The 23,797-nt window shown below is 39.5% G+C and overlaps 1 protein-coding gene across 1 annotated transcript in view; it reads right to left on the bottom strand.

The window, feature by feature from the left end:
- The window catches only part of apba1a (amyloid beta (A4) precursor protein-binding, family A, member 1a), an 85,271-nt gene that overhangs the window by 12,375 nt on the left and 49,099 nt on the right, over window positions 1-23,797 (bottom strand). The window contains exons 4-13 of the mRNA XM_049579873.1: window positions 19,205-19,303; window positions 19,069-19,108; window positions 15,288-15,433; window positions 8,333-8,365; window positions 5,642-5,728; window positions 3,693-3,878; window positions 3,352-3,531; window positions 2,878-3,090; window positions 2,419-2,538; window positions 2,161-2,301 (exon numbers count right to left, since the gene is read on the bottom strand). Coding sequence (XP_049435830.1) covers window positions 2,161-2,301; window positions 2,419-2,538; window positions 2,878-3,090; window positions 3,352-3,531; window positions 3,693-3,878; window positions 5,642-5,728; window positions 8,333-8,365; window positions 15,288-15,433; window positions 19,069-19,108; window positions 19,205-19,303 — 1,245 coding nt within the window. The remainder of the gene's footprint in view (window positions 1-2,160; window positions 2,302-2,418; window positions 2,539-2,877; window positions 3,091-3,351; window positions 3,532-3,692; window positions 3,879-5,641; window positions 5,729-8,332; window positions 8,366-15,287; window positions 15,434-19,068; window positions 19,109-19,204; window positions 19,304-23,797) is intronic.

The following is a 23,797-nucleotide window of genomic DNA, read 5'->3' as shown; positions in this document are numbered from 1 at the left end:
GAGGCACCGCAACAAGAAATCAGAAATGTGCCGGCTGTTGCTGGTTAAACAAGTATGATCTTATTCTTTAACAAAAATGTCTCTCTCTGTAGGGATCTTTTCTATAAATTGTAAAACACTTAAATTAATAATCTGAACATGTCAATGACAAATCAAGCACTTAAATGTATGCAAATTGACTGTGCGTACATGCCCCGAATGGTACATACATACATACATTGTAGCCTGTTTTGCTACTACTGGTTGCAGCAGTTCAAGGTGCCGAACACATGCCGTATTTTTTGCGCCCTCAAATTCATTGTTTTCAATGTAGACCTGTGGCAGTTACGTTCAAACATCAGAGCAACGCCGTCGCTGCATGCACATGTTCCCAAGTGCCTATTTTTCAGGGCGTAATGGCTGCACCCTGAGATAAAACAGAGCTTGATTTTTCGCATGCCATGTGATGAGGTCCAACCAATCACAGCCAAAAGATATTTTTCCCTTCATCTGTAAATATCAGTCTGTGATAAATATGGAGAAGAAGTTAGTTTTAAGGCAGGGCTGCCAGAGCTTTACATCTGTATCACGGACAATAGGCCTACACACTATCAGGGCCTGTAAGAAGATCAGCTCTGCACTCAGGATTTCAGGGAAATGGGCCATGATACTGTGCTTGTTAAGGTTGCTTAGCAACCTCATATGCTACCTGCCTCCGCGCTCTTGAAAGTTGACACAAAACACAAGACAAGAGTAGCACCCAGTGCCCAATCTTGTGTTCTCCAGGTGGTTAAAGACGCAGCATGTGTATGGCCCCTAACTAAATACTGGACTAGCCTCTTCACAAAATGTAAATTGCTTTCTCCATCAGTCACTTAGAGACACATGGGAAAACAGAGTCCACGTTGAAAAATACCCTTTTGGCTTTATTTGACGACTTATAACCCACACTTGGGTTTGCATACATGGCTTGGTCATGCATTGGTAAAGTACTTATTCTAGTGAAGTGGGTACTTTATATTGTTGAGTAAATTGAGTAAAGATATATGAAATATGATTCATTCAATTATAGTGGCTAAAGTAAGACACAGATTTTGAACTCTTCTGATATAGGACTCTACACTTGCACAACATGTAGAGCTCCTTACACTGGGTGCACTGGCATGTGCCATTGGGTGTCATGTAGCTGATGATGCTGTTTATAACCAAGCAAACAGCACAATATAAAGTCCTAGCTGCAAAGCTAATTAAGAGACACCTGATGCTGTTTCTTCTGCTCGGCAACTGAGTTATGTCATTCACTGTTAATAACTCTAATAATCATAAGGTCACACAGTGCAGAAAGTCATATGATAACAGCCACTTCCTTCCCCTTAGTTCCCACAAGTAGTACGAGACAGAAGGGCTCTGGTAAGCACCAAACATTTCACCTGCATGCAGTACCTTTAGCGGATGTTCCATGTTCCCACATAAACAGATTTCCTTGGAGTCAGAAGGTGTGTTGGCTTCCCAGCTCCCTTGCAGGTTTGGCTGGGAAGCGTCACAGTCCCAAACGCACCTTCTTCAACCAGGTTTGTGATTTGGTGTTCATTCGTCAACACTTTTGTAACTCACTTTTTCTTACAGGGTGGGGTAGTTAGTCCCATGCCCAACCACCAACATGGTGAACCGGGGACTGCATTTGTCTGCCTCCTCCACCTTAACCTGTCCAGTTTGGTTGAATTGTCCAGGGGGATAAAAAAAACCCTCCTGCATAGCTCTCAGGATCACTGGAGTACGCAAGCCTCTCCACTATGGCAAGGCTGCTGTCTAAGAGAGGATCCCATTGACTCACACATTCTAAGGAGAAAGTGGAGTTGGATTGGACACACCCTCAGAAAACCTGCCACAAATGTCACCCGACGAGCCCTGACATGGAACCCACAAGAAGCTAGGAAAAGAAGTTGCCCAAAGAAACAGTTGGAAAAGAGGTGTACATACAGAAATGTCTGGGGCTCGGCAGGGAAAATCTAGAGTGAACTGCCAACAACTGAGTAAAATGGAAGACATTCGTCAAAGGCCTGTGCTCCCTAGAGGAGCAAGGGCCTAAGTCAAGTCAATTCTTTCAGTACATCTGTATGAAAGGCAAAAAATGAAATGATGAAAATCACAGTATTTGTTGTGTCCAGTGTGATGTCTCACCTCTCCCACAGCGTTGGACAGGATGTGGACAATTTTTTCATGGGGTGTGGCCACCACGCTCTGACTGTTGATTTCGATTATGCGGTGACCCACTCTGACCCCGCCCCTTTCAGCGATGCCCCCACGCATAAGGCTACAGATCTGTTGATGGGACATATCAATATATTTAGATGACAAATCAAATTTCACTCAAGCAATTTAACAGAACTGCAAGGATAATTCAACATAAAAAAAGAGCAGAATAACAGTGCTACCCACAATGCCATTCTGGACGCTGAAGCCCAGCTGGTAGCGGAGGTCTGGCCGTCTGATGAGTACAGTGGTCACTGGGGGACATCTGACAATGTTCAACTTGATCCCAGACTGGTTCTTCAGACCCTATGTAGAGGAAAGCAATATTAAATAAGCAATAAAAAATAAGTTGTTATATATCAGCATATCAATGTCATGCATCCCTAATATTTATAGCAAATAAAGGCAAAATACCAAAATACTTCTAAATGAGCTTTGACTAAATCAAATGTTGTATTGCGCTTTGACCTTTTGGTGCCCTATAAAGTGTATTGTGTTTTGTGAAAACACAATCAAGCTAGAGGTACAGCTAAAGGCATTTAACCAAGGTTCTGTACAGTAATAGGCAAGAAGGTAGCTGTGTTGTTGGTGCATTATTATCTTCATTCACAATACCTATCATTGAAAATAATGGTGCACACATACCTTGATGATGCTCTGGCAGGTGGACAGTGGCAGTCCCACCAGACTGGTCCCATTAATGGACATGATCTGGTCTCCTATGTTCAGTCTGCCAGACCTCTCAGCCGGCCCAGCATGCATCATGTTGGCAATGATGACAGTGGGCAGGATGGAGCCCCACCCACTCTCCACAATGACCACACCCAGAATCTCCCCCTTTGCTTTCTCAATGAACACCTGAGGTCACAGCAGGCAGACACATCACAAAACCATTTTAGAGTCAGAGTGAAATCAACCCTAACTTTTCTCTTTGTTTAGTACAATGTTCCACATCATAATGCAAAAACATTCAATAGCAGAAGTTTAACTAGTTATTTAGCGGTGAAGAGAATAATCATTGACTTTTTTATTTTGGGTAGTATATGACTTTTGTTTAAAGGAAAGTTACTGTCGAGGCACCAGTACAAAGATGTTTCAATGACACACAGCCCTACTTACATCTTTGCAGTTCTCAGACTTGGAGAAGTGGATGAGGTCATCATTATACATGTCCTGAGTGTTGAGCAGGTCACTGTACTCCTTCTGGCTCAGGTCCTCAGGGTTAATGCCATTGGCCCGTAAGAATTCCTGGTAAGCCACACTGAAGGCCTGGCCGATGGACTGAGCAATCAACTGGGCCTGAAGGAACAAAATGGCAGACTTCAGTCAACTCAAGTTCCTTTTTAACTAACTGTGGTTGATTTCACAGCTGATTAAACTGTCAAAATTAACTTCACAAACACTGCATGTTGTTCCTTTTCACATGCAAAGACATCATATAAGTTGGCAGTTGGACTCACATCCTCAGACTCAAACACGTGGCATATCATCTTGTATTGGCGTTTGCTGTCTTGACCTGGGTCTGATGCCTCCACATTCTCCTGAGAGTCGGGTCGAGGCATCCTGCGCCGGGCCATCAGAACCACAATATTGCCAATGTCAGCAATGTAGGAGATGGTCCGGAGTGGGTGGTCCATCATGGTTTCCTGGAAGTCAGTGTACCAGAACAGTCCTTACATCATCTGAATCTGGGGTTGGTAACCAAACTAAGTGACCAAAGTAACTACACCTAGGCACTTAAAGGGATAGTGCACCCAAAAATGAAAATTCAGCCATTATCTACTCACCCATATACCGATGGAGGCTCAGGTGAAGTTTTAGAGTCCTCACAATACTTGCAGAGATCCAAGGAGAGAGGGTTTAGCAACACAACTCCACCAAATGGCGATTCAAGCGTCCAAAAACACATAATTGAAACCACAAAATATCTCCAACAGGGTGCACAGAGAGGCAGTCAGAGCTACAGGCTTCAATGAGGCTAAATCTGAGGCTGAATCTGGGGTGCTGTAAGCCTCCATTAGGTGGAGTTGTGCTGCTACCCCCTCTCCCCTTGGATCTCCGCAAGGGATGTGAGGACTCTAAAACTTCACCTGAGCCTCCCTCAGCATATGGGTGAGTAGATAATGGCTGAATTTTCATTTTTGGGTGCACTATCCCTTTAATAACAGCTCATGAAAAAAGACTATATGGTAGGGATGCATGATATTGGATTTTTTTGCTGATATCCAATATGCCGATATATAACAACTTATTTGGCTGATATTGATATATCCACTTTTTTCCCCACCTAGTTTTAGTGATAATCAAGTCTCTTCTGTAGTGGAAATAACATCGTATTATGCATGTATACTCTATACTATTATGCATGTGATGGCCCACCAGCAGATGGAGACATGAAATACAATATTTTTCATGTAATATTCATTTATTATGCAAAACAAGAAAAAGCATGTTGGCCGATTCTAATAGTTAATTTTAACGCCAATATCAGCCGTAAACTGAAATCATGAACTGCAGGTTCACTATAGGGTGAATTTGGGGTGTTCACTCCTTCTGCAAGCTTTCTAGCCATAAATTAAAAAAAATAGCTTAACAAATGATATATTTCTGTAATACTGAAGATTCATTCATATTCCAAGGAGGCGTGACATACCTGTTTAAGTTAACTAACCCTCAACCTCTTTTTTTTTGTATCTGTGTGTGCGTTTCATTTGGGCAATTGGGACAGGACCTTTGGGTGAGTGGGACACCAAATCTTTACTGATTTAGGCCAGTGTAAGCATATTTATTGCACAATTTATTTCATATTTAGATTTAATTTCACGTGCACATTTTTCTTTTGCTGTTTATCGTTATGAATTAAGACTCCATGTACATTTCTGTTAACGTTATTGCTGAAGTCTGCCCACAATTCATAAAATATAAAGCTGCTTTTCCCCACTGCCGTAACAACCTGCATCATGCATCTGCCCTTAATTCTCTCCCACCAAATTTCATTGAACACATTTAACTGAGGTAAAAAAAAAAAATGACTGAATTATTAGTGTAAACTCTGTGTTTTTTGCTAGCTGGCTAATCCAGTACATACAACTTGTTCTGTTTACACATTTCAGAATTTAGTTGGCTGGCCTGCTTTTTTTTCTTGACCAGAAAGTCTTTACTCCCTAAATGAATTACAAGCAGAACCAGACAGCGATCTGATCTGAATCCCAATCAGACTGTGGAGTTCACTTTTTAGCTGAATGACTGGTTAGTAGCACATGTAACTGTGTAGTCTACAGTGTACTTAGCTTCATTTCGGTGTGTTTGCCAGAGATCTTGTAATATTTACATTGCTGGTTCTTTCTCAGTGAGGTGGCAGGAATAGGCACTACACAGCTGTGTGTTGTACGTCAGTCAGAGTAAGTACCTGGGAGTCAGCATTGAGCACTTTGATTCTCTGGGTGGAGATGAAGAGATCCACCTCTGTCATGGGCTGAGGCTCACCCTCAGGGGCCTACACACACATATACACAACCATATTCACAAAACATACAGGCAGACATAAAAAGGCTAAAACCTTAAGAGCGGGTGTTCCTGAATACACAGAAATTCAAAGTTAGAGCTTAGTAACGTTTCATTATAACCAGAGGAAAGTTAGAGAAGTCCAGACTCTTTTAGTCAAAGTACCCTCTGACTAAAAGAGTCTGGACTCAAGCTGCAGAGCTAACTCTAACAGCTCCTAACTGATCATTTCTATAAATATTAAAAAAAAGTCAAACATAATATCTTTTTTCTGTCTAGTTGCCTGCATACCTTTTTAGATACTCTAAACATGCAGTGGGCAAATTTACCTAGAACTGTGCTTGTTAAATTTTTCACACCTACTGTATGGCTTCCTGACCTGGGTAATTCACTATCAACAAGTATTTAAGTGGGAAAATTGTTGTGAAGTTAGGTGTGTATTACCTGTAAATGCTGATGATATGATAATCATGATGATATAGATGCATTCCAATTTTTGGTAAAGTAAAATACATAACACTTCCTTTTAACCATCAATAATAAATGGTAAATTGATAGTAAATTAAACTTTAGTTAACAGTCACTTTACTGTTAAATAATGAAATGATTATTAATGGTGTTTACTGATTATTAATAATGCTATAATGTATAATAGTGTTAACAGTTTAAAAACATGGTCCCATTATAATGGCTACCCAAATTCTTTTTTTTACCAGTGCACTACACAGTATTCATTAACCATTTAATAAGGCATTCTATATTATCATTTATTTCTATATACCATCCAAACAATGTTTAATAATGGATTACAAATCAATTACTAATCATTAACAAAGTGTTACAAATATCTGCTCCATCTATCTGTCACACTTCTTTAAGGTTTAAAAATCATTTGTTAATCATTAACAAATATTTAATATCGTATATTAAACTGAGTTTGGCGTTAGTTCAGCCAGGGCATGCTGAGCTACATCAGCTGATATCAAGCAGCCCAGTCAACTGATGGAGCAGCTTATTGATGGAAGGGAGTCATCTGATAGTTGACATGATTCCTTTCTATGCAACTAATTGGCAAATCTCATTCAGGGTGCCCTATTTAGACTGCTCTAGCCTGCCTTCTGTTGCTGCTTCCTCTGCAAGCTGCTTTGCAACTTCCACCCCAGCTCCTCCTTTTTCTGTTGTGTCTGACTTATCAGTGTCATTTCTGTTTGTCATTGATGCTTGCTCCGTACTGTTCCCAGGGGGTATTTGCTGCTGCTCTCCCTGCCTCAGGCTGTTCGTGTAGGTGCTTAGAAGGGCGGAGAAGTATGCTCTCTCTGCCTTAGGCTTTCTCCACATGCTCAAGGAAAGGCAGAGGCCCCAGAACAGAGCCATACTGCCAAATATAATACTGCAAAATATAAATAAAGTTTTCTTTGGCTAAAGTGTCTGACTGAAATGTTACAATATGTGCAACACTAAACTTTTTAAATAATGTAAATTCTAATATTTAGTAATCATTATTAATCATCATTTAATTGTTTGTTAAAAGTAAAGTAACTATGAATTAAACATTAATTAACTATCATTTACCATTTATTGATGATGGTTATTAAAAAGGGTTACCATGACATTAATCCAACCAATGACTACGATTAGTATAAATATTTGGGATGAGGCTGATTCATCTATTCAATGGAAGTTGAAATGCTACTCCTTTTCTTCTTCAAATATATCAATAAATATATTTTACATACATTTTTAAGCCTTATTCCACCCAAAATCTATATGAAACAGTCACCCACTGAGTACTTGAAATATAGATGTAAAACATTTGTAAAAGTTTCATGATTTATGATTACAATGGATCCGAGGTATAACAATAGTAAACAATCCATGGAAACATCTCATTGATCTGTAATCAATTTCCATCAACCTCAGATGACTTTGTTCAGTGCTTATTAGCATGTTACCATGCTAATATGGTGTGTTATCATTGTCATTGTGAGCATGCTGATATTAGCATTTAGTCTATAACACCTCAGTCTGCACAAGATGCACAGAGATGATTTGACATAACATTTTGTCATCTGACTCTGGGTAGGTTAGTAAACAAGAGGATGTTTATGTATTTATGTACGGTCACACACAGTGTACCTACAAATACAGAATCTGCAGCAGAGAGAGAGAAAACACACTTAATGAAACCACAAACCCAGTAAGAGCTCACAGTGTCAGAAAGATCATAGCTCTTTCCTGCATCCAGCTAACTGCATTCTAAGACATACAGCTGACCAGTTTGATCAAATTATATGGGGGGTGGGGTGGGGGGGGACGATTACAAAATGTCTGATATGGAATGAAAAAATGGTGAAGGGACTGGAGACCAAAGGGAGGGACCATACAGTACAAATGAAAATCACACCTCCAACAATACAAAGCTGGATTCAGGAAAATGCCAACAATTCATCAGAATGACAGTACAGTGAAGAAGACACAAAGGACAGGACAGGGATACGCACACACAGACACAGAAAGAGACAAAGAGCCAGGCAGAGGAGAAAGAGATACAGTGCTCTGCAGTTTGGAGGAAGAGACGGATATGTAGGTACTGCACCTTCTTCCTGTTCTGGGCTAATTTCTGGGCCGTCTGCCAGGCATGGAATAAAGCAGACAGGAGAGTCATGGGTTAGAGCAGTGCACAGGAGAGACTGACTGGATCACAGAGAGGGAGGTGGGGACGGGCTGTTTATTCTGTTGTGACATCATACTGTACAGTGTTTGACATTTTGTTCACATTGAGTAGGTGTGTTCATATTGTTTTTATGGATGTATTTGTGTGTGATGAACATTTAGGAGTCAGCAAGAAAAAAAATAAAAATAAAAATATATATGCCGCAAAACATATTTGAATATAGGTAACAGCATATTAAGTCTAAATTAGTCCATCAATATTACAAATAGGTCTAAATGAGCATTCGTTAATGTGATTTACTACAAGGTGGCAGTGGGCTATTTATAATTATTTAGTACTTAAATTCCAAGACTTTTCCTTTGTTGGATTTGTAATGTATAGCTAGCCTTGCTAGAGAGACTCCAGGCTAGCCACAGCCACTGAAGTTTGGCAAAATTTAGAGGAAAAGGCACCAGGGCACATTTTGGTTAATGAAACATTAAAACGTTTTTTAATTCAATGTATAAACTACACATTTTTACAGTTGTAGAATGCAGTAATCACTTTAGGCCTACAGCAATGACAAATGAAAAACTGAATGTTAAAAAATAACCATTATTCTTTTCCAGATAATTTTATGTCAAAGCCACAGGGAGCCACTGTAGAGGGTCTGAAGAGCTGCGTGGGGCTCCAGAGCAGCAGGTTGCCTACCCCTGATCTGTACAGTATTTGAAGATGGAGAACTTTGCATGCCCTTTGCTCATGTGCCCAGTTTTAAATTTCACTTTAATACTAAAAGTGCACTTGTGTTTATCAAGCATCACATAATCAAGAACTGCACTAAAAGTGAACCGAGGTCTAACACATGTTGTTGATGAAGCTCTCTGCTCTGACCTTCAGCAGGAGAAAGTGTGATGTAACCGTTTTAGAATACATAGTAGACTTTTTGATGATGTGTTGTTGTTTTCTGGTAGATATGCTTTGAAATATTGGGCCAATTGAAAATGCAGAAAATAGCAATACATTTTTGGATTTCGACGTTTTGTGTAGGGGCTAACAATACAAACCACTGAGTTATCCAGGTTATATGTGTAAAATCTCATTGCTAAATAAAGAAACACCTTAGATCTCATTACTGTTTCTACCAATAAGAAATTTGCAGTTTGCTGTTTGTGGCCCTGGCAAGCCACAAATATAAAATAATAGTAAAAGCAGATCCAGCCAATCCTATCAACCCACTTCAGCCCTGTCTAGGGCATCTAATCATGCTGCAGCTTGCATACATTGTGCAGTATTGCACACACAGCAATGATGTTACAAACTCTCTGTGGTCTGTGCTGCACCTCTCCATCTTCTCCTCCACTGTTCACCTTTCAGCTACAGCTTGTTAAGTAAAATGAGGGAGCAGTGTGTAAGATTTAGGGGGATTTAGTGGAATCTAGTGGTGAGGATTGCAGATTGCAACCTGCTGAAACTTCTCCTGCTTAGAATTCCTTCAGTGTTCATCGCTCAGGAGGTTTTTATTGGGAGCCCAATTATTCCCCTCCAAAACAAACTGGCAAGGTTATTTAAACTGGGAAAAACACTGAATGAAGCAGTTTCACGTTACAAATCATTGTTTCTCCTTCATTGTTCCGCATGTCAGAAACAGGCTGTTAGCCCTGCACCTGCTGATCTGTGCTTCTCTGTTTCTCTGATAACTCTAGATTCTAATGTTCAAAAGGTTTTTACCAGGAGCTGAATTATCCACAGAGATCTCTTACTCTCCAAAACAAATGGACCAGGTGACTGAACTGGTAATAACACTAACTAGAGCAGTTTCATGTTCAAAAAACAAAAAACAAAATTGGGCTGTAAAGTTCTGGTTGGCTAGTTTATTGTTTCGGTCGTTGGATCGTTGTGTTCCAACCGAATTCTCATTGGTCAGACAGTCCCTGGTGTAACCTTAATAAGGTCCTGTGTCCACCACAGCGTTTCTTAAACCCAGCTGAAGAATATCAGCTGTTGTTGTTCAGCACTCCAAATTGTCCTCTGTAATGATTGGGTCTTTGTTGTGTTTGTCCCGCCCCTTCTCCCATGTGACTGGACAAAGTGGTGACAGTGACATTTTAACCAAAGTTAAACACTCTTTTTAACTCTCCTTTTTAATTGTAAAATGTATAAATAATCACAAAAGACATTCAGTGTCTTTGTGTTACCATTATGGATTTATTTTACTTAGTCTTCAAAAAGACACTGCAGTTCAAGGCTGGATTATAAAGCTTCTGAAAGGAATAGGATCACACTGGTGACCTTGTTGGAGTGGCACAATGACTAATGTTAGCTTCTGGGCTAAAAATAGTAAGTCCCTCTCTCATATGGCATCGTGGACCCCAAAGTTAACGTCTAAATTTCGAGCCCTGTGACAGGAAAAAAATGCTTTGATAGACACAATATGCCACCAGGTTGTGCTGTCTAAAAGGTAACCAGATTTTTTTCCCCCATCCACCAATCGATTGGTCAAAGAGTAGGTAAAATTTCAGTCAACCAAGATTTTCTTTGGTTGATTGCAGCCCTAAAATAAAATCAGTGTTTTCCAATGCTCTTGTCTTGGAGGGACTGCTAACCACGGGGACCAACACAAAAATGTGAAAATGTGAATGGCCATAATTAGATCCAGTGTTTGGTTTGTCCGTTCTGAGCTGTAGAAACGTGGCAGTGCAACATGGCAATCTCGGCACACAAGGACCTGCTCCCTACGTAGATATAAAGAACTCATTCTATGGTAACATTATATCCCCCTAAATCCTACACACTGGACCTTTAAGTCTAGCAGGCATTACAATAAATTCTTCATTTTGAATTTTGCCACAATTCTGATAGTACAAAGGACAATCAAAATGTCTACTTTGCAGGCTCCTAAAACAGTTCTATCATACTCTGTTCAAAGAAAAACTCAGAGCTACAGGGCAGAGCACCTCACCCTCTACCTGTCCTACAGCTGAAAGCAGGGGAGCTCATCTGTTCTGACCACCATCTGCCTGTAGAATACCTTCTGCCAACACACTCTGGACTGCTGTCAGTGTTCACTCTATTCATACTAAAACACTGTGTACTCATGTTACAGTAGGAGCCTTTGGATACTTCACCATGTAAGGTAATATAAAGACAATGTGTATTTGTATTAGCCTTCCCCTACCAGCAGGTGTCTCTGTTGTTTAGGCTCCAGAGAAGACTGAGGGCTGACGATCACATATTTCTGTACAGAGCTACAGCACATCACAAAATAGGCTCCTCTGTTCTTGCAGTGTGAAACTCACTGGGCTGGCTGCACAAAGACAGACTATAATGGTGGCCAACGTCTATCAAATACACACAGATGTTTAAGGTCATCTGTTGTAGGGTTGGAGCAATATACTGGTTTCAAGGTATACTGTAAGTTGACCATTATCATACCCTGTGTATTTTCTGGAAGTTGAATCTCCCCTTTATTTTAGGTATTTTCAAAAGGATTTTTTTTTTTTACACATACTTCCATTAACAAAATAGTTTCAAGTTTAAATTATAGTAATAAAATGTTTGTTCAACCAACAATAAATCTTCCATTTTCATTCCTTTAAGGGTCATTCTGAGTGATTATAATATAAATTATATAGTGCCATGATACCGTGAAACCGTGATATTTTCTGAGATGGTTATCGTACCATGAAAATCTCCTACTATTGCAACCATAATCTGTTGCATAGACCTTCCTTGTTGCTGGATGTCTTGGGGAGGACTGATTCACTATGTGTTCTGGGTATATTAATCCTCTTTTGGAACTGAAAGCATGGCCAGCTGAGCCCACATTTCAAGCTGGTCAGTTCTGCTCACTCAAGCAAAAAACCTGGGTTTCTGGGAAGAATTTCCAAATGTCAAGGTCATATTTCCTGGAAATTTTAGTGATCAGTGTTATGACAGAATTTGGAAGAAAACAGTATTTTAGTTTGGTAGATTGTGGCATGTGTAGGATGAGATTGGAATGTCAGCTGTTGTCATACAGGGGGGAGAAATTCAGGGAAACAACAGTGGAGCTGTTAAGTGACACTGTCACACTTTCGTCCTATAAAACAAAACCTGAAGCTTTATCTACCAAGCACTATCACCAAGCAAGAAATTATGATGACATCAAATTGCATCTGACAGGTGCAGTTTTAAGTGTTAACCATTTAAAATTCAAAAGACAGAAAAAAACAACCTTTTAAGTATAGGACTTATGTTCATAGCCAACTTATCTAAGCTATAAATGCAAAAATATGATGCCAAAAGAAATACATACCCCGCCTCCAACACTGGAGGAGATGAAGGCATCAGTGACACTTTCTGTGTCTGACTGTGTAAAATGGGGTAACTTGGGCAATGTGGATGAGATGGAAGAAAGCCATCTTTGTGATCTTATTGATGTGTTTTTTGAATGAAAGTGATGAGTCAGAAGTGACAGCCACATTTTTGACTGATGTATAAGGAAGAATGGTTCTGCCATCAAGGCTGAGAGATGTATTTGACACATATAAATGTGTTTTTGGCCCTACAATCATGATTTGTGTTTTGTCTTTGTTAAAGGATTACTTAGCCAACTTTGACCAGTTTTGTATCATAACAAGATGGGTTCTGAGCGTTTAACTTCCCTCCATCTTGCCAGCACCCAGATCTCTTGGCACACTCTTGGGCTGTTGCTCCAACTACAGATTGTACTTCCTTATTTTTGCATGATCGCCACCATAGATACAGAAAGTACAGAAGTGGATCAAGGGAGAGAGCCACACCTTTCTCTTTCTCTACTTTAAACCAAACTCCAATAAAACAGTAAAACTAAGCAGTGCTGATCAAATATGTATCAAGATTCTGTTATTGCATCTATTTCTCAACTCAAACGTTTCCATAAATATATTTTAACTTACTTTTTAACTGTAATTCCAGATCGTTTGTTACCAGCCAGCCGCCACATTATTTTCAGACAGGCAATGCACATTACATCACCCACCTGCAGGACCATTTATTGGTCTAGTGTGGTGCAGTGCATTCTGGTAGGATATGGGATATGGGATATGTTCAGGGTCTGGGAGGATGGGAATATAGTCTGAAGTGTGTTTTCCCCGTCACTTTGTGTTTCCCTTATTAGACAGCGACTGGCTTTCAATAGTGACGTACCTAATCTGGCCTGCTTGGGGTATGTTTGAGTCTCAGATTTTATGAAGTGCACAGACATCTCCCCCTTCAATAGAAAAATGTAAAAACACCTCTCTAGTGACAAACTTTGCACAGATAGAAGTCATCATTGTCAATCTGAGGGATCCCTCCTTAGTTGATCTTCCTGAGGTTACATCCATTTTTTTTATTCATTCAGGTTTTTTGAGGACTTTTTCATAATCTGAATCAAAGGGCTGAGGAAAAAAAGTGTCTTATACTGTGCAGGTTGTAAAGGCCTATGAAGCAAATGCATGATTTGTAATGTTGTAAGGCTACATATAAGTCAAACCTACTCCCTCAGCCCAAGGACACAGGACGCACTGATGAGGGACACATAGGTACACCCTCATTAAACCTGCAATATCTGGGCTCTCAAGTTTCAGGTATGTTAAGTGGAGGTAGGCCATGTTTTCACATGTCCTGCAGTAGCCTAACATATCTCAGCACAACAACTGCCAAGAAGAGCATCACAGCTGTTTAAAAGGTCTTTGAACAAGTTTCAGAAACGTAAAGAAGAAAATTCAAAGGAGACAATCCCAAACCAGAGGGACAACCACACTACAGAAAGTGGTGCTGAAGATATGTAGTGAACAGCCATCTCTGCTGGAGAAGAAAACTCTGCCAACAAGACCTTTACCATGGAAACATAGCTCTCAGTTTAGTGACATTGTAGGCACGGGGTGACTCACTTAGCAGCCGAGTCGCCAGAAGAAAATGTTTGCATTGTACCTTTTTAATACATAACATTTGTACATTTCATACATCATATCAGCATTTCTAAAGTGACGCACACTAACATTACAACTAACAACAGTATATAAATCTATAGACTTACTAATAGTTTATGCAAAAGCTACATGACATGCACTTGTATTTTATATGTAAATTTAATTATTATAGGAAAAAACTGCACAGTTAGTACACTTTCCATTAATTCCAATTACCACAAACTTTTACAATAATAACCATAATAGGAGCACAACATACAAAAATGTAAATACATTGTAGCTGCCTTTAATTTGCATGTGTTTAAATGGATCTCTGTCAACTAGAGAGAAGACTTATCTCTCGGTCGGAGCTGTTGGAGCTACAGGAACACTCAGTCCGCTCTGATGGTACAGTGGTGTTATAGAATGGAGCTTCTTGCCTCGCCAACTATATATGATGAGCATAATCTCACTTTTCTGCTTGTACAGAGTAAAATATCATCTGATAATATGACATCTGAAAAACATTGAATGTTTTATCAATATGGCTTTAAGAGTATGGCAGAGATGTAGATTTGGATGTTTAGATATACTTCTGTTCATACAACAGACAAATAGAGTTGGGATTAGATGCAACTGGTTACACAGTCATATAACATGACTTCAGTCATAACTGGTAAGACAGGAACTACTAGGACAGGGATATAAGGCAAATTGTGATCTGTGATATTTGGCTTTATAAATAAAATTGAACTGAATAAAAAAATGAATAATACAAAAATGGGAAAATTAGGGTTTTAGAAAAAGAAGAATATAGAAAATACTACAGGTACAATATGATGTTTAGTGCCTACATTATGTATCATCTATTTAATTGGTACCAAAATGCTGCAGTCCGACTGAGTTTGAAACATTGCAATTGACTATAGAATGTAAAAATGCAAACCAGTGTGTGCATACACTACATGAGTGTGTGTTTTCACCTTGATGCGGCTGACAGCCTCCTGTGCCTGCATCATGCGGATGTTCTTGGATGGAGTCTTATCCGACAGCAGCTGGGTGGAGCCCAGGTAGTTGGCTGCAAAGATGATCCCATCTATCAGGTCCTCTGGGTCACATGGGCCTGGGACTAGACGGAGGAGAGGGGTTCAGTCTCACTACAACACAAGGTTTCCCCATCACAGTTCGGAAAATTAGCTGAATTTAACTAAACCACTAGAAATACAGAAGGAAATAACTTAAATACATGTATAACAAGAAGTTTATTATAATAGAGAGATTACTTTCTTAAACAAAAAAAAAAAAATAAAAATCCAAATATGTTTTTTTTAAATATATTCTAATGGGCTCACCAATTTGGATCTTGGAAAAAATAAAATAATATTTAACTGACAGTTTATAGTATAGTGTATGGTATACTGTATTTTATTTTGTTACGTTGTTTGTGTTTTTACTTTTCAGGTAATTCCTTTTTTTCATATTTTTCAATTTACTATTATTTTCATATATTCTCAGGACAATACACATTGATGAATATCACTGTATATGTGCCAGTGTTAGCCAAAAGGCTAATTTTAAGTTTAATTTTTGTTCCGTCACTTACAATGTGTTATATTAAAACATTTTATAACATATGAACATTTATAACAATACATAAATTTAAATTCCAGAAATTCCAGAAAAATGATTCATTGGTATAGGTACATTTTGTTATTTTAACAGGAAAATTAAAGCATGTAGGAGTAGCATTTTATAATAGTAATACTAATTAAATATTGAGGCTTGCAGTAGAGTGTGTTTAACAAAAAAAACGACTAACTATGTGATCCTATTGGGTCCAACCCGTTCTCATTCCAGGTCGTCAAATACCATGACTTTGTCACACCCCTTAGCATCTGATTGGACACACAGGACACCCTTTAGCAGATCTATGTGACGCCACCAAACACATAAAACCTAATGCAGTTAGGTTTAGGCAATTCAAGTAATTGATTAGGTTTATAAAAAGCTCATGTTTTGGGTTAAAAGAGGTACGTTTGTTACGTAACTGTGATGTAATGTGACTTAAATAAGTCAGGTGAGAGACTGTATAAGTTAGGCCTATGTAACATTATGTTAAAACAACAGTGACTTTTGGTTTCACGATGGACATAAACTGCAGCCTTATGGCTGAAAATTCCAGTTTTGTTTGACCCATTCACCTCCCATCCCACCCATCGTGGTCTTTGTCGCTCTTAATACTATGTCAGCTGCTCTCAGCATAGAGCTTAGATTGGGCCCAAAAAATCCAGCTTGACCCCACCCAAAATGGTTTGAATACTTCATTTTCTTAGAAAACTGGTTGGAAGGTTCTTTATGAATTGAGTTTTGTTTGCTTGCTTTTAACTGTTAATCTGTGATAAGCCATCCATCTATACTTAAATTATAAATGCTAGACATTAAACAAAAGGTATGGGTTTGTAATATTCTACTGGACAGACATATATGAAATATACAATAATAAATGAATAAATAATCACATTAAATTGAAATCAATATAGCTGATATCTCATGAATATTCCTCTGGAAATCCACAATCACTTGGAAACACATCTGGTGAAATGACCTGTCTCAGACCTTAGTCTCTATTTTCCCTGCACTCGGTGCCAAATTACATGATCGTCAAACTGGAGGATGATAAACACCAGCAAGATACTTTGTTACAATCTGCCAAATATTTTAATTAGTGGTTAATTACTGATCTATTGGCAGATTATTTATTAATGCCATTAGTTACACCTTTTAAACTATTAAAAATGTATGTGTCATTAGAGAGTGGTAGCCATGGGAAAGGAACTACTAATGAAATGATGTGGCAACACACTGACAACGTATGCTGCCGTCTGACTCACAGTGACGGCCTAAAGTTTCCATAGCATCATGTTCTCATAACTGGAGTGGGACATAGTGTGTGTGTGTGTGTGTGTGTGTGTGTGTGTGTGTGTGTGTGTGTGTGTGTGTGCACCCATTGGAAAAAAACACAGATGTAATGTGACTGGTGAACTGGAATTTCCCTATCTTTCCCCATCCTCTTCCCCCATTCTCTCCCCCTCACCCGTCTTTCCCCTCCTACATCTTTATTGGCTACTGAGGGCCCTGACATTTAGGAAATGCTAATGAGCATTAAAAACAGGCTTAGATCAGCAGTGCAGTTCAATAAGCTGTGTACTACCAGGGCATCACTGGGGAATCTGCTTCAACATACTTAACACTGACAGTATAGGCCAAGCAGAGATTAGAAGGACAACCCTCCAATTGTCCATCACTTTGTCATGATTTATTCCAAAATGTTTGCCAAAAGCTTACCAGCACGACAGTGGGTCCAGTATTCAATTTAAAGTAACATACATAACCATAAAAAAGGTAAAAGAAAAGTGCATTTACAGTACTGAGTAGTAGTTATTACAGAAAACAAGGTTTGGAGTAACATAGCATTAAGTTAAAAACACAAACAGACAGTTGAGCATTCTTTTCAGGCCTAATCCATGATTAATGTACAGACACTGCTTTGTTTTCAGGTAATGATTGTAGCCTTCAATATTTAGCTTAGAGCAAAATAATGCTTAAGCCTTTTCTGGTCCTGATTCCTGATTAGCACAGGAATCACAGGAGACAGAGGTAGTGTTCAAACCTTGATACATGCATTCTCAAAAAAGCCTTGTTATCAAAAGGGTTTCTGTCCTATAAAGTTAGAGAGCTTTTAATTTAAAATGGATACAGGAAGTGTTGAATCTGTATTAGCAACATAATGGAGTAACAAACTAGAATTCTCTGACCAAATGTCTTTCTTTATGTCCATGAGTTATGACTTTGCATAATGGCCAGAAAAGTGTTTTTGCAGATCGTTATGATGTCACAGTGAAGTTGACCTTTGATCTTTTGGAAATAAAATGTCATCACTTCAATACTTTATCCTATCAGACATTTGTGTGAAATTTTGTCCTAACAAGTATATGAATTCTTGAGTTATGGCCAAAATATGTTTTATGAGGTGACAGTGACCTTGACCTTTTACCACTAACTTCTAATCAGTTTCTTCTTAAGTCCAAGTGGATGTTTGTGCCAGTTTTGAGGAAATTCCATCAAGACCTTCTTGAGACCTTGGGTTAACAAGAATGAGATGAATACAAGGTCACAGTGACCGTGATCTTTGACCACCAAAATCTAATGAGCTCATTATTAAGTCCAGATGGACATTTGTGCCAAATTTGAAGAAATTCCCTCAAAGTCTTCTTGTGCTATCAGCTGATAGCAACCTTGACATTTAACCTTTGACCACTAATCAGTTCATCCTTGAGTCCAAGTAAACATTTGTCCCAAATTTGAAGAAATTCCCTCTAGGCCTTCTTGAGATATAATATTCATGAGGATAGGATGAACATACATACGCAATGCCTCCAGCCACAGTGTGGAGGCATGAAAATCGAAAGTGCATACAAAGCAGTTCAAAGAACAAGGAGGCTTCTTATTAAATTATGCTCAAATGTACCTATCAAACAGAGTGACTTAGAAATAATAGCCTATCTCCAACATAAACCTACTTTACACAAAAGCCTGATACCCTCTGAAGGATAACTATCCAACTATTTAAGGATATATGGTAAATTCACATTTTTTCAGAGTACAATCATGTATCTACTGTGTCTCTTTAACTTCATACAGTAAATCCCTCCAACTCTCCCTTGAGAGATTGAAAACCTCTGCAGCAGAGGATAAAAGACTCACCTTCTACATATGTGGGGAAAGACGCAAGGCTTCTCCTGGACTAATAATAAAAAGAGAGGTGAATCATTCTTTTAAACATTACAAACATTAGTGAATGTGTAATGAATAGTAAAATGAACTAAAAAATTGAACACACCTCTTTACCAGAGGGAGAAGATTCAAAGCTGTCTTCCTGCAGCAGATGTCTGCTGGATGACTCTGCTCCTGGAGGAGAGGGCGAGCCTGAGCCAGGTGACTGCAGGGAGAATATAATAATACAAAAGAAAGTTAAATGAAGACAGCGTCTCATGTCTCAAATAGAGACCTCATTGGGTGAAGCTGTAGAAAAAAGTGAACTGGTTTATAAACTGGCACTCCAACAAGTAGACGCTCATTAAATTAAGGACAGCCACCGACCCTTCAAACATATAACATTGATCATCTGGTTACAATCCAATGTTCTGCTTGAAACCTTGGGTCCTCGGTTCACGTGGATTGACACGCATCACCCACACAAACACTGTCGCAGACCAAGTTCGCCCCCTCATGGCAACAGCACTCCCTGATGGTACTGACCCCCCAGGACGATGCGCCATGCCACTCTGCAGAAATTGCTCAGGAATGGCCAGAGGAATATGACACAGAGCTCAAGGCATTGAACTGGCCTCCAAATTACCCAGATCTCAAGCAATTGAGTAAATGTGGGACATGCTGGGACCCTCAAAGTCCTACATATGTCCATGCCTTGTTAGGTCAAAGCCAAGTCCAATCGACAGTTGGGCCTCTTTGGATCTGACTTGGCTCTGACCTTTCGAGGCACAGACATAGGACCTCTGGATGTCCTGTGCTGTCTAGCACCAGGGGGTGGCAGTGGATCTGTTGAGTCCTGTAGGTTGTGAGGTGGGGTACTACCAGCACATACCATAAATGCTCCATCAGATTGGGATCTGGGGAATCTGGAGGCCAGGCTGATGTCCAAACATTTTGTCACATTCTTTGGGCCATTCCTGAACAGTTTTTGTGGTGTGGCATGGTGCAACGTCCTGCTGGGGGAAACTACTGCCATCAGAGAGTGCCATTGCCATGAGGGAGTGTACTTGGTCTGCAACAGTGTTTGGGTGGGGGATGCGTGTCAAGTGGCATCCACATAAATACCAGGACCCAAAGATTTCCAGCAGAACATTGCACTGTGACAAGACAATAATGTGTTACTCACTCTAATGTTTTGGCTGATCAGGGTAGATGGCATTCTGAAAAGCCTAAAGGACAATGTAAGTTGAGTTTCACAAAGGTTCACACAGCCAACATCAACAGCTTTAGTTTGCACAAAACAAATACACACAAGCTGTGATGAGGTGCACTGACGCTGACACACCAACTGGACAAATGGCAGCATAGATACAAAACATCACAACATATCACCTGTGTGGGACAGAGGGCAGCACATTGTCATGACATGGAAACATCTTGCAGGCTACAGCTCAAATCAACTCTTGCATTTGTATCTGTCATAGTGGGCAGCAGCATGACTTATATTTTCTCACTAAACTCTACCAAACAGATAGTTTTGGTTTTATTAGTCCAGGGGAAAAGGTTTTTAATTGTGGTGCTCACAACACTTAAACATTTAACAGTAACATGACTGTATACAGCAGATATTTCCAAACCTGGACCTTTACACTATTGTCATGGGTATACAGTACTAGAGGGAGCTGAAAAAAACCCCCAAAACCAACCAAAAAATTAATATACAAAAACACCACATGGCAATACTAAAAATTGTAACTTTACACCTCAAGCACTTGTGGGCTCTTTTTCTGATCATGTGTTAGCACCTCCAGCCTGAAGTACTGTGCCTTTGGAGCAATAAGCTTTTATCTCTTTTCACAAAAATTTTGGTGAATCAAGTTTTGCAGGGCCTGACACAACACGAGCCTAGAGTGAACTCTTACACATTTAAAAGCACTCCTCAAAATGTGTTGATACAACTAAAACTCATTTGCACTGAATATCAAGACTAGTGCCTACAGGATCGATACCTAAAAACAAATAAACAAAAGATCCATCTCATATTAGATCATATTCGGGGCACATAAACACTGTGCCTCTCTGTTGCTGTTGTTTGCAAGCGTGCAGAGGTCACCTAATTAGTTCAGCAAATTCACACACTCCTTTATCTGTTTCTTATACTAACATGAAAACAACCGCCCAATTATTGTTGGTAATTAAAATACATTCAGAAGTAGCAAATATAAAATGCATTTACCTCAAAAAACCATGATACATTTCTGTCCCTGCATGACAATGCACCAGCAGATTTGAATAATAATAGTAACAGTGTTCGTATTGGTGCTATTAGCTATGGTATTACTTCATATTGGAATTGAACCAGATTGTGTTGTATGAATACAAGACTCTCAAGGTTCAGCTCAGTCAGCAGTCGGCAGAGGCTACCATACAATGTGCCAACTGCTGAAACAGCCATCAGGAGCAACTTGGGGTTAAGTATCTTGCTCAAGGATACTTCGACGTGTGGGCTGGAGTTGCCCTGCCTGCTGTTATTGGTTCCTCTGCAAGCTGCTTTGCAACCCTCCTCCACCCCAGCTCCTCCTTTTCATGCTGTGTCTGACTTATCAGTGTCAAATCTATTTGTTTTTGATGCTTGCTCAGTTCTGTTCCCAGGGGGTCTTTTCTACTGCTCTCTCTGCCTTAGGCTCTCCATGTAGGCATGTGGAAGGGTGGACAGGTGTGCTCTTTCCACCATAGGCTTTCTACATAGGCCTGAGGAAAGGCAGAGAGGCCCCAGTACAGATATGGGTATTTTAACAGGTATTTTAAGCCTTAACATGATCTCTTCCTAAGCATAACTAAGCAGTTTTTGTGTCTAAACATAACCACACGTTAACCCCAGCATTGTTGAAACATAAAGAAACATAATGCTTCATAACTGCTACATGAAACGTACAATGCCAACACTTATTCTGGGGACTGGGTTGTACGGTTACACTGGTAAATAAGTTCAAATTAATTTGTTAGAAAATGACAAGTTGTATATTGTCTTCATTTTCCCCATAATATAGTACAACAAAAATCAGCCCCATAATATGTTGACAAAATTTTGTTTCAGTGATCTTAGTTAAGCATTCCCTAGCTGCTGCTGTAAAAGCTAATAATTATCACGAAGCGATGGACTAAAAAAATGTTGTAATTACAGCATTATCTATCAAAACACTGTTTACTGGTGACATGGACTTAAACATGTCAATATTTCCTTGCATTACTACAGTACTTGTACAGTACGGTACTTCTTTAATACTGTATTTACTTTATTTACTGACTTGGGGACATCTCTGCTTTTTGCAGATGATCTGGTTCTGTTGGCTTCAATGGAATGTAGGCAGTGCATGCTGGTGACTGGGGCAGTTTGCAGTGTGTGTGAAGCAAGAGAGTCAGCACCTCCAATTCTGAGGCCATGGCTCTCTGTTGGAAAATTGTGGAATGCCCCCTCTGGGTTGGGAGTGAGTTACTGCACCAAGCGAAGGAGTTTACATATCTCATGAGTGAGGATAGAATGGATTAGTTACTTTTCAGATTAGGATTGTAAAACATATGACAAAAGATAAAATATGTTGCATCATTATAGAGTAAACAACCCAGCAGTGTATAAACTACTAAATTGTGCTGATTTGTACTTTGCAGGACTATTTCTCTGTTGCAGTGTGGTATCATTTTTTCTTACACCAGTCATTATCTCAGGGTGACAGGCTTCTGACAGGCGTCAGTTGGAAGTACAGTCGGCAGACTATCATGATCATGATCACCATTTCCTACATAGACACAAATTGCTGTCTGTAAAAAATCAGACAATTGAGTCTTAATTTCCAAAAGGAAACATTATTAGCGAACATCAACACTTTCAGCTTCTCTATGAATCCACAAGAGGGCTTTGAAATGAGAAATTTGATCTTCTAAACACATTGTTTTGTGTAATTTCAGACCCCTCCACACATAATAACACTTTTAAGACAACTGATTCCACCACTGCTACAAATATAAACCATCACTTCAACACACCAGTGGAAAAATTATCATAAACTCTTCAAATTTTCCACACCTCATCTCCATCATGTTGGTCAGTCTGCTGCTTCTGCTTGGCTTGCTCCTCCTCAAGCTTTTCCACTTGATACATCCAAAAATTTTCCATGGCTTTTAGAAAAGAAACAAACCCAGCTGAACCTCAACAAGTGCTCCAAATGAACTAGCATTGAGAGTGGCTGTGTGTGTGTGCGTGGTTAAATGTAACACCAGTGTCAGCTGCTCAGGTGACACTCAGGTATCAGGATTCATCATGGAACCAACAGGCTGGGTCTCCGTCTGTCTGTCTGTCTGTCTGTCTGAATGTCTGATGACATAGATTTGCTTTGTTGACTTTGTTGAATTTGTTGAAGTCATTTACACTGTATGTTGAGGTGGCATTCTTCTAAAGATGAAGTTAAAAACAGACTGCAGGTATGAAGTACATGGGAAAACAGCCCATGTTGTCCTGTTACTAGATCCTCACTGAATTATTTAACTTGTCTTGCTCTTTACCTTTCTCTCTCTCTCTTTCAAGCTTACTGAATAAATCATTGGGAGGAGGGAGGGTGGGGGTCGAAGTGGAGAGAAATACCACATGAATGGGATTTCTATTCAGGCCGGGAACAATGTTTGTAGTAATCCCCACTACCAGTAAGGGATCCAAATAATGTGA

Source organism: Epinephelus fuscoguttatus, linkage group LG6, assembly GCF_011397635.1.
Source record: "Epinephelus fuscoguttatus linkage group LG6, E.fuscoguttatus.final_Chr_v1".
Taxonomy (NCBI): domain Eukaryota; kingdom Metazoa; phylum Chordata; class Actinopteri; order Perciformes; family Serranidae; genus Epinephelus; species Epinephelus fuscoguttatus.
The sequence above is the reverse complement of the archived record's forward strand: the minus strand, read 5'-3'. Positions and strand labels throughout refer to the sequence as shown.